Genomic DNA, 11,125 nt, shown 5'->3' on the forward strand with positions numbered 1-11,125 from the left:
CTGCAGTGGCGTAGCCAGGAAGTTTTCCAGTAGGGGCGGGCGCCCACAGGAAAAAAAATCGAACATCACCCACGCCGTTCGCTGATCGCTAAAACAACATCCGGGTCCGGGAGGCAAACGGTGAATAGATAACATCGCGCACATAGAATAGCGCAAGCACATTTGCGCAAGACCAAAAGAAAAAAAACGGCATGAAAATGACGAATCGAAAAAGCTCGATTTTTTTCAACCGGGGCGCGCCCCGGCTCGCCCGGCTTGGCTACGCCACTGCTGCCCTGGACCACACCAACATCCTGACCCCTCACGCACGCTCGCATGCACTCACACACGGTGAATGTAAGGAAGGTCTGAAGGTGCCACTGTGCTGACATCAAAATTTGAGACAACTTATTATATCATTTAAAGCAGTGGTCCCCAACCACCGGGCCACGGACCGGTACCGGTCCCTGGGTCACTTGGTACCGGGCCGCCAAGCCGCACAGAATTTTTTTTTTTTTAATCGACGATCAATTAATTCAGGTCAAGACACTCGCCCCGGTCACGTGACATGTTCCCCCAGTCGCGCTCGGGAATCATTTGGTGATCTAACCCCCCAATTCCAACCCTTAATGCTGAGTGCCAAGCAGGGAGGCAATGGGTCCCAATTTTATAGTCTTTGGTATGACCCGGCCGGGTTATTTAAGTCCGTAAACGTAAAATTATTTTAGAAAAAAGATCATCTTTGGGAACAACCGGACGTTATTCTGCCGGTCAGTATCACTGCGCATGCAGTAGTAAACTCGATAGGGAAGAAATATGTGAGACTCTTAACGGGATCACCAATATTTGAGTGATAATCCAGTTATTTAGCACAATGAGTTTACCAAGTCTGTGTTTTGAGTTCCTCCAATAAACCCTGGTCCAAGCTGCACTTGGTCACCTCGCGCCTTTCCACACTCCATCTGTGACAAGATTTTCTTCAAAAATTGTTGTACCATGATTTTCTTCTTCTTCAAAAAAAAAAAATTGTACCCATGTATAATGCGCACCCCAGATTTTAGGACAATAAATTAGTTAAATTTTGCACATTGTACATGGGAAAAACGGTAATTGTATTGCGAAAGACACAAAGTCAGGCAAGTGTAACTCGGAGGTGCCGCTTCCAAAAGACCACACAGACCAGTTTTGTTTATGATAATAAAATAATTTAATATAAAAAAGATGACTGATGATCAATACTTTTAATTACAAAAAAAGAAAAAGTAAAAAAAAAAGACAAACTTTCAAATGAGCTGTTTCTCGTCCAGCGTTTGTCACTTCCTGCTGAGATGGCCAAGGCCAAACACGTTCCAGAGTCTTTGTTCCCCAGCAGTTAACAAAATAAAAGTCTGCTTCGTTTTGAACAACACAAAAAGATGGCGGTGAACGTCCTTCGGGCCACACTCCCATGAAACCACCCCCCCCTCACAGGGAAAAGAGAGGAAGTGAGACAAAGCAAACGTCACTCAGCAGACATACTTACGTATACCAGGAGGAGGTGCAGCTTTTTGCTCTCAATTTCTGACCCAAAGTGTCGCCGCCCTCGGACGTCAATCGACGTCCGCCCGCAATCAGACGGCGTCCGTCTGAGCGGTGGCGACCGGCTCGGCAAAAGTTACGCCCGCCTCTTCACCGCGAGACAGCACGCGGGCCGCGCGCTCCGCCGCACCTGCGCCGCCGACGCATGCCTCCCACTGCAGCAGCTGCGGCGTGAAGGCCGCGGGAAGGAGGGAAAGTAGGAAGTGCAAAGACATGAGAAGGAGGGAGGGATGGATGGGTTAGTAGTAAGGGAAACAGGACAGAGGGAAGACACAGGAGTGTGAAGTTCACAGGTGAACCCGAGTCACCCGATACGGTTAGGGGGCAGCCTAGCGAGCGAGATTTACATGTTTCCAGAGGTGAGCGCAGAGTGGAAGATTCTGGAGCGCTTGCTGGACCACACGACGAGCCTGCAAACAGCAAAGCACAGGCGAGGAAGGCCACAAAGTGGAGATGAGGCGAGACAAACGCCGCCAAGGTGGCTCATGGTTAGCACCACCGTCACACGTCGAGGCAAGGCGGAGACACAATTCTTTTCCATCGCCACCGAGACAAACGTTCCGGACGAGAGAACGTCGGGATAGCATTAGCAATGTTAGCATCACAGACTCGCGTGCGCCTCACCTCTGCCGGGTGACTTAGTTCCGCCTCCGCAGCAATGGCTCTGAGCAGAAACACACGGAATCAGTCAGGCGGGCGGGCGCGCACACACGTCGAAGCTGTCCTTACATGTTCCAAGCAGGCAAACACTTGGGGGCACTGTTGGTAAGCATTTTGGCCTGGAAGCGGACGTGCTCCATATTTCCCTCCAAACACTCGTGCCGTATCAACCTACGCGCAACACAGAGAGGCACAGCGTGTGTGCGCGCCAGCACAAGGCGAGGTGGCGAGGCGGCCGTACCTGAGCGAAAGGCCAATGTTGGTGGGCATCATGTAATGGAGTCTTTCCAGGAGTGCCGCGTGCTGGGACTCGTCCACGCAGCCGAGGTAGAGCGCCACCACCTGAGGACAAACGGCGACACACGCCGGTGACGGAGGCTGCCGTCGGGCGTCGGTCGCATCGGAGACTTTCTTGCCTCGTTGTGGAAGCGGTAGGAAGTCCAGAAGTGTGTGGGGTCAAAGGGCACCCCCAGGCGGGCGGGCACAGTGCCCAGGCAGCGGAGGATCAAGTCGGGCAAACGCTGGGCAGCGTGCACGCTGCAGAACTGAAGGTAGCTGCGGACACAAGCGAGCGGCGCTTATCCATTTTTGTGCCCGCTGTGGCTTGCCATGCGCTCGCCGTCTTTCGTCGGACGGCACTCACTCTGTCCACAGGCGGTGCAGCTGGTGGCGCGGCGCTGCGGCGGCCGAGCCCAGCGCCCTCTCGAAGGCGTCCAGCGCGTCCCCCGCAGAGCCGTGCAGCCAATGCCAGCGACTGCAAGCACCCACACACAAAAGGCATTGAGCGGAACCGCAGAAGGGGGCAAGAGCAACTCCGGTTCTTGACAGGAGTTGTCGTTCCTCCTCCTGCTCCCTCAAAGCGGAATTGCTCCCGCACGCTAATAACTGCGCTAAACTAAACGCGTGACTGCCGTGTGGACAGTACCAGTGAAGCAGGTGCAGGAAAGAGCGCTGTCGGAGGAGCCCGTCTTGCAAATCCTTCCTGACGATGGCCGACACCCGCACGTCATCTGTGGGAAGGCCCAGGATGCTCCTGCGGGCAAAGGCTGGCCGTTAGGATCCACGAACGCGTCGACATACGCGTGAGCGAGGGAGCAAGCCAACGCACCGCAGGAGGTCGATGGGCGTCACTTGAGCACATGGCTCCTCGCACAGAGACAGGACGAATTCTCGGAAGAGTGGTGCCACAGTGCTCTGCTCGCCCTGTCAAATGATAGGTCACTTCCTGTTTAACCAAAAACCAACCAACCAACCAAACCCCCGGCCCGGCCCAGCCTAGCCCTCCTTGCACGAGTTGGTTGCGCCCACCTGACCCATGAGGAAGCAGCAGCAGTGGTAGAAAACCTCAGCGTTGCCAGGGCACCGGGCCAGCGCGCGGCGCCACGAATCGGCGGCGCCAGCGGCATTCCCAGAGTGCACGTGGAGCTCGCACAGGGCGTCGTGCAGGGCGCATGACTCGGGACACGCCTCCAAGAGCGCCTCGCACAGTGACATGCCCTCCTCCGACCTACACACAAGCACCCCGTGAGATTGCTCACGTGTGGCGCGAGCTTCAACGTGACCTCTGAGTGGCTCACCTGCCCAACAGCCTGTGCAGGAGCAGCAAGTTGGTGTGCAGCGGCAGGCACGCTGACGTTCTCTCGCTCGGCGACAGAGATTCGTCGCTACACTGACGGATGCCGTCTGGCAATGTGCAAAGCAACACGCGTTAGCGTGCCACTCGAGTCACGAGTTTTGCGGTTTCTACCTGTAAAAAGGCCGACGAGCTGCTCATGCGGCGTGGTGATGTCGGCGGTCGAGCGCCACGGTAGCAGGAAGCCTTCGGCGCTGACCAGCCGGGTCGGGCCCGATTCGGACGGGTCATACAGAGTGGCTGGAAGCCGGCCAAACTCCTTGAGGTGGATGTAAGCCAACCAGGCCAGTGCACGGTGTGGCGCCACCAGGCTCCCGGCCACGCCCACCGGCGAGTGAGTGAGCGCAAAGGTGTTCTGAAAGTAGCCCGTACGCTTGGCGTCACAATCGTGGCAACATCAAACAAGAAACCAAAGTACCTGGAAGATGGCGAGGGCGGCTTCCGAGCGGCCCGTGAAGACGTTCAAATGGACGCGGTAGAGCAGCGCCTCCAGCAGCTGGAAGGAGCGCTCCTCGGACACGCCCCCACACGCCTCTCCCAGCAAGAAGTTGAGCAGACGCTCGCACACAGCGTCTTTCGCCTCAAACGTGCTCGCCAAGCTCAGGTACTGGACAAATCGCACGCGGGTCACAAGCGTAAGGAGGGGGGGGATTATAAGTTGTCACTCACGTTCCACCAGACACGACGGTGCGGAGCGTGCTCCACGGCCATCTGGCACATTTCCTCCACTTCGTCGTGCCGTCCGCGGCGAGAGAAAAGCGTGAGGTAGTGCGTCCACACTTCGGGGTCATCACAGTTATTCTCCAGTGCGCGAGAAAGTGTGTTCAGGGCCGCCTCCAAGCACTCGGTGGGCGGCCTGCGGAAAGACGCCGTTCAACGAGTGGGTGGAGGGCTGGCGGGCATGCAGGCGAGCATGTGACCGGCGTCGTACGTGTCGCCTTGGTGGAAGTATCGGAAAGCCAGCTTGATCCACAGCTGCGTGTCTCCGGGGTTCTCCAACACGCTGCTCTCCAGCTTGCAGATGTCGTCCGTGTCGCTGACAAAGTAACGCTTGTCCTCAGACGTCACGCGCGCGTCCAACCAGCACACGGCAACGTCTGCGAATGCACAGTGTCCGTGTGAGGACAGACGCACGGAGAGACACGCATGCACGAGGACCGACCCGAGTTTAAGGATGTCTGCTCTCCTCCGGCGGCATCTTCCTCGTTGCCACGTTCCTCCCGGCGCTGACTCTGCGCCGCCGCCGGCCTCCATTTCCTTTTGCCCTTCCAGGTGGTGAAGGGCGGGACTGCGCACAAAGTAAGCGTGAGGCTCTGCCTCCCGAGCAGCAACTGTGAGCGGCGCTCACCGTGACGACAGCTCTCGTTGACTTTGCTGACCAGGAAGACGGCCTTCTGGTCCACCGCCATGCCGTCTTTGTGCGGGCCAAACAGCTTACTCAGGTACTTTCCTACAACACGTCACAACTCGTCTCATGTTTTCTCGTCTTGCGGAGCTCTGAGAGTCACGTTTGGGCTGCCGCCCACCTGTGGCGGCGCCGACTTGGCTGTCGGAGCTGTTGTTCGAGCAGCCAATCAGAGACAAGTTGTAGGAGAGCACATCCTGGAAGAGCAGGCTTCCCGTCAGCAAGCAGCTCCTCACGTGTTGCCTGCGGGAGGACAGGAGGAAGCTGTCATGGCCGTGTCGCGGCGGCCGAGCCGTCGTCGTGGCGGCCGAGCCGTCGTCGTGGCGGCCGAGCCGTTCTCGCCCCTCACCACGAGCAGTCGTCATCGTTGCAAGTTCCCGTCAGGTCGAAACGGCAGAAGCGGCGTTTGGGCTGGATGGCATTGCTGTAGGTGGCCGAGCTCAGGGACAACTTCTCCTTGGTTCTGTAGTACGGACTGAACCTGAATACACGACAGACGACCGGGCCGCACCTTCAGGCTGAGAGCTTCCTGCAAAAAGTCCCCGGTGTCCATTGAGCACTTCCAAGCTCACCTGTAAGACTTGAAGACCAGCAGAGGACTTCGGTATGGGCCAAAAGGAAGCGGCTGGGTGGGCCACGGCGCACCTTTACTCGTCTCTTTGCACACCGGCGGCACCTGAGCACAAACCAAAATCTATAAAAGCGAAGATGGATGGCAAGTGGCGGGGGGCAAGCATACCTTGGCACTTTTGGAGGCGTCTTGCTCCGCCACATGGTGCAGCTCCCCGAGGGCGACCAGCTCATCCACGAGCAGCTCTGCCAACCCGGGCTGTCCACACTGGCGGCTCCGGAGTGCTTCCAAGTCCAGACCGGGGGCGGGGCACGCCTCGGTGGGCACCTCCGGCACATTCTTGGCAGGCTTGGCAAAGGCGAGGCCTTTGGCGACTGGAGTGGAAGTCGTCTGCTCCAGGTTGGGTTTGGTGGAGTTGGAGCATTGGAAAGAGCGGCGGCGAGGGCGAGGGGAGGCTGCGCCAGGCGGCGCCGCGTCCTCCGGGTCCCGCGCCTCGGGCTCCTCCGCCTCGGGATCCGGACCGTCGTCGCTGTCTAGGACCAGTATGTCCTGGGTGAGGTCGTGCAGGGAGGGCTGAGGCGGGCCAGGGGAGCCCGTGAGACAAGCCTTGGAGTCGGGAAGCGCGGCGGGTTTGGGCCGCCGCTCGCTTGGCACTTCGGACAGCGCTGCTTTGTTGCGCAAGGCCTGGGCCTCTTTCAGCTTCTGGATCCTCAGCGCGTATTCGGACTCCAGTCGCTGTAGACGCTGCTTCTGAGCCATCAGCGCCGCAAAGTGATTGGCGGCGTCCACCCGCTGAAGCTTCCTGGCCTGATGCAGCAAGACACACACAAAAAAAACCCCAAACACTTGCTAGCCCTTTGCTTTACAATAATATTAGACAGGACTGGGCCCGGGCAGTACTCACCAGCGGCTTGGGGAAGGCTCCGCCTTTGCGTTCTCCTCCGGCAGCTCGCTGAGTCCAGAGCAGCTCCTGCTCCAAGCGGGCGGCCAGCGATTTTTTGATGGACACGCGGTGCTCCACACGCTGCACCTGAACATGCACGTCAGAGGTGAGAGGTGGGTGTGGCATCGCCGGCCGGCACTAGATCATGAGCTCACCTGCTCCTGGATCTTCTTGAGCAGAATTTTGTTGGCCATCACGACCTTCTCAGAGGCCTGCATCTGCTCCCGGAGCCTGGCCACCTTGGACTCGGCCGCCTTGAGGGACTCGGACTTCTTGAGCTGCTGCTGCAGGAGGTTCTTGAGCAGCGCCTCGTCTCGCACCAGCAACTCCCTGGGCCGACCGAGGGAGTCGGGTCCTTGGGTTAGCCCGGCGCATTTGTCGTGCCGCGGCGCTGTTAGGGTCATCTCCCCCCTCACCTTTGCTTCAGCAGCTTCTGCTCGACTTCGCTTAGTAGAGCCGCCGCACCGAGATCAATGACGTTCACCTGCCGGGCGTCGTGAGCGGACGCCTTCTGCTTCTCCCTGCTGTCGGCAAAACAAAAAAAGATGCGAAAAGAGTGATGCCCAATCGCTTATGGGTCTGTATAAAAATGAGATGTATTTGGATTCCAAACATCTGCTGGTGACCATCGTAGCTTTGCCAAGAAGATACCTGGCCAGCTCCTCCCTGAGCAAGCGGTACTCGGCCTTCTTGGCCTCCGGCAAGGCTTCGGGCGTCCGCAGCGGATTGTTCTCCTTCTCCGAGGTGGCCGCCGCTCCCTTGGACTTGGTGGCGTTGACCTCGGCTGTCCTTCGGGCTTCTTTGATCATAAACTCCAGGCCGCCGAACATGCCTTGCGGCTGCGCCGAGTCCAGGTCCGAGTCGCTGTCGTCCGACCCGTTCAGCGACACAACCACGGACTTGTGGCGTGGCAGCTGCGCACACGCACGACACGACGTGACCATCATCGTTTTCGTCACCATCATCCTCGTCGTCCTCTTACCACCAGGGTGGCTTTGGAAGCTCCTCCTCGGGCAAACTTGTTTCCACGGGGCGCCGTCATGGTGTTGAGGCTGACGGCGCTCAGGTTTCCTCTGCTGGGTTGCTCCATGGGGGGCGCCGCGCTCGGGGAGGGGGGGGTGCTCCACAACGGGTCCTGCTGACAGGTGAGCGCCGCCGTGTCATTGATGTCGTGAGCGGTGGAAAGAAAGAAGGAAAGCAACCAGACCTCTGCGGTCACCACCCGCTTGTTGGCCATGGACATGAGACACGTCTCCCTGAGCAGCATCTCCTCTTCTTCCTCATCAGCCAACGCCAGCTTGGGCGGGAGCGCCTGGTCGCCGGGCGGAAGAGGGAATTGCGGCGGCGTGGGAGCAGCGCAGAAAGGCTGCGACCAGACAAAGGAAGGTCAAAGGTGGGTCACCCAACGTCCGAGAGGACCGAGCGTACGTACCGTCCCGTAAAGCTGTGTCGCGGTCAAAGAGGCGGAGCCTTGGGCGGCCAAAGTAAGACGCGCTGACCAACACACACAAAGAGGCAAAATTAATCCAAGCACTTCGGGAGGCAAACAAGACGTCTTGCGATGCTTTTGGATTGCCACAATGACCTACCCGGGGAACCGGGCTCGCTGTCCGTCTCCATGGCAACCTCGTCGTAGTTATCGTACTGGTAGAGGTTTCCCGTGCTGTCTTGGCCCGTCCTGCCGGCGGACTTCCTCCCTTCGCCGTCTCTGGCCTGCAGGGCGGAGGCAGGCGCGCTAGAAAGAGGCCGAGGCGGAGTCGGGCGAGCGGCCGTACCTTGGCGCAGCTGTGCGTCTTGCCGCCCACCAGCTTCATGAAGCGCTTGTACTGCTCGTCCTGGTTGGACAGGTCACGGATGCGGCGGATTTCCTCCTCCCGTTTGTGGCGCTCGTCTTCCTCCCGCTGCCGCTGAAGCTCTCGCGAACGCAGCTGTCGCTTTCTCAACGCCTGTCTGCCGGCCGAGGCTGCAGAGGACAAACGGGTCGGCTCTAGCGTTGCCAAAAGTGATGGTCCGGGCTCGCTCGATCTTCTCACCTGATCCGCTGCTCTTTTTGGGCCTGCTTCGGTCAACGGGGGTTCTGGCGGTGGGCTTGGCAGTGGCTTTGGGCTGCTCTCGGCTCCCCGGCTTGACCTTGTCTCGCTCCCGGTCCTGAGGCTTGGACCTGGGCCCGGTTTTGCCGTCCGGCTTAGTGGTTTCTCGGCTCCTCTTCATCACCTGCCGCTCCTTCTGCTGCCACTTCCTGCTGGCTGACTGCAGGGCCAGCAGACGCAGCTGCAGCTCTGACAGGTCCTCCTCCTCCACCTGACCGCCCAGCTGCAGGTACAAACATCACAACACTTGTTGGGTACCTCTTCTTAATTTTTCCCACCATTTGACGTTGACCAAAGTAGCCACATAGCATTACTTTTTCTTCAAACTGTGCAAATGAAAATCCACTTCAGTGTTTTTTTTTTTTCAACCGGTACTTCCTATTGCTAGCTTACCTCATCGAGACAGATGAAGACGTCCTCGCTGGAGGCCGACGACGCCCTGCCGGGGGTTTTCTCGCCATCCTTGGCCTCCTCATGCTGACACGTAGGCGCCTCGTCCGCTTCCACCGCCTCCTTGGCCTCGCCGTCCGATCGCGCCGCTGCGCCAACGAGAACAACAAGGCTTCAAGTGGGGCCGTCAAAACGGCTTGGGGCACTTCCTCACCGTCTTTCTCTTCTTGCTGCGGCTGCGCTTCCTCGACGCTCGTATCCAGACTGGCAGGCGTGAAGAGTTTCAGGCGCAGAGGTTTGATGTTGAACGCTTGGAAACTTTTCTTACTCTCCACTGGAACCTGCACAGACACTTGGGGAAGCACGAGGGCATCCACGGGACAGCCCTCCGTCCGCTGGCCCGCTACGGCCTCTGCCATTTGACCCTTGGCCTCCGTCCCCTGGACCACCTCGGCTTCCAGCGCCATGCTCTCCTCCTTGCGGATGCACTCCAGCTCTAGTTGGATCTGCTTGTACTTGGAAAGCAGGTCCTCGAAGGACTCGGCGCCATCGCACTTGGCATGACTAGGGGGCGCTCTTCTCGCCAGGTTTCTTCCAAAAAGCTTTTCTGTGGTCAGGGGTCAAGGAGGACATCTTCAAGTGAAAAGTTTGAATCCAAACAAGCTCAAACTCGATGATGACCGTTAAAACAAATCCAAAATACTCAACATGCCATACTGACAAAAACTATTGAATAGACAGGTTGCTCTTATGGATTGCTCCATGTAGAAAGAGCGAACAATAGCCGAAAGTGAACATGAGCGAGTCTAGCGTGACTTTCGAGGAGTCTTATTGGCAACACGTCTAAAAATGTGTGAGCAACAGCAGATATGGTTTGTCCTCGGTGTGTTTGCTGGTGTCAGCAAAGTAACTGAGCGAACGAAGCTTATTTGCCATGAAGGATACGTTTCCTGCCCGGAGACTCCTTGCGGTTGTTCATGTTCTCTGCTGGCCCATAGCGAGCCATGGGGGGCCTGTGGCCGGCCCAGCCTTCTCGATTCCAAGGCCCTCGTCCGCCGTTGGGGACGCTTCGGTGTCGGAACCTCCACAGTGCGCCGTGGCTCCGTTCCCAGAAGCTGGGCCGCGGTACGGACCCGCCGCAAAGAGGATTGAGCCCCAGCGGCGGCCCCGGAGGTAGCGAGTGCGGAAGCGGGGGAGCAGCGTGAGGTCGGTCGGGCCCACTCGGCCCGCATTGCTGCCGGTGGTTCGAGGGTCCGTGGACGTCGTAGGGTACCATGTGGCGAAGATCTGGCGGCGGGTGTCGAAGATCTGGCGGCGGGTGTCGAAGATCTGGCGGCGGGTGTCGAAGATCTGGCGGCGGGTGGCTCATGTAGGGCGGCCTCGGGCCTCGCGGAAGAACCGCCGCGGCGCCGCCGGGCCTGTTGCCGCTCCCATCCCCCCGCCGGGCGGTGGAGCGCTCCTCACTGTCGTCGTCGCAGATTTCTCCGTCTTCTAGCTCGACGTCGAGCATGGGCCCCTGACCCGCCGACTCTAAATTCATGTCGACACGCACAGGGAAAGTGACAAGCTGCTAATCGCCGTCTTGAACTCGTCTAGGGCATTGTGGCACTTGGCGTTTCTTGTCCTGCTGCGAGACAAGTCAAGTCTCGTTTAATCACGTCGCGTTGAATCTCGCGAGACCGGCGACTTCTTCTTTCAATTAACCGGCGGATTACGTCACTTGGGTGCATACCGCCACCTAATGTACAGGAAGTACAGAATGATTTGACAGGCCATGCCACCTGAGGAAATGGAAGAAAGTGAAAAGACTCCGTTCCCGCCAACTCTGGCCGTCATAAAATGAAAACTACACAACAGAATTACTCCTCCCTAGTTC

General features: G+C 58.3%; 1 protein-coding gene across 4 annotated transcripts; it reads right to left on the bottom strand.

Annotated features, from left to right (window-relative positions):
- Positions 1-1,205: 1,205 nt before the first annotated feature.
- LOC133156489 (zinc finger C3H1 domain-containing protein-like) lies at positions 1,206-10,917 on the bottom strand. Of its 4 annotated transcripts, none has more exons than XM_061282243.1 (34): positions 10,195-10,917; positions 9,464-9,856; positions 9,253-9,398; positions 8,803-9,082; positions 8,545-8,732; positions 8,359-8,482; positions 8,202-8,263; positions 7,977-8,135; positions 7,752-7,904; positions 7,421-7,683; positions 7,186-7,293; positions 6,925-7,099; positions 6,731-6,856; positions 5,995-6,633; positions 5,828-5,949; positions 5,605-5,736; positions 5,377-5,498; positions 5,199-5,300; positions 5,013-5,138; positions 4,782-4,947; positions 4,520-4,706; positions 4,269-4,457; positions 3,965-4,205; positions 3,795-3,900; positions 3,526-3,724; positions 3,326-3,420; positions 3,143-3,250; positions 2,861-2,971; positions 2,634-2,772; positions 2,459-2,559; positions 2,287-2,388; positions 2,182-2,221; positions 1,905-1,967; positions 1,206-1,721 (listed from the first exon to the last, which is right to left on the bottom strand). In XM_061282243.1, exons 1-34 carry the CDS (start codon positions 10,787-10,789, stop codon positions 1,590-1,592), a joined length of 5,994 nt encoding a protein of 1,997 aa, XP_061138227.1. In that variant the 5' UTR covers positions 10,790-10,917; the 3' UTR covers positions 1,206-1,589. The 4 variants fall into 4 exon arrangements, with proteins under 4 accessions (XP_061138227.1, XP_061138228.1, XP_061138229.1 ...); XM_061282244.1 differs by having other exon boundaries at positions 7,186-7,290; positions 7,752-7,907; XM_061282245.1 differs by having other exon boundaries at positions 5,828-5,931; positions 7,752-7,907.
- Between the last annotated feature and the right edge of the window lie 208 nt (positions 10,918-11,125).

The sequence above is a fragment of the Syngnathus typhle genome, linkage group LG7 (assembly GCF_033458585.1).
Source record: "Syngnathus typhle isolate RoL2023-S1 ecotype Sweden linkage group LG7, RoL_Styp_1.0, whole genome shotgun sequence".
Classification (NCBI taxonomy): Eukaryota; Metazoa; Chordata; class Actinopteri; order Syngnathiformes; family Syngnathidae; genus Syngnathus; species Syngnathus typhle.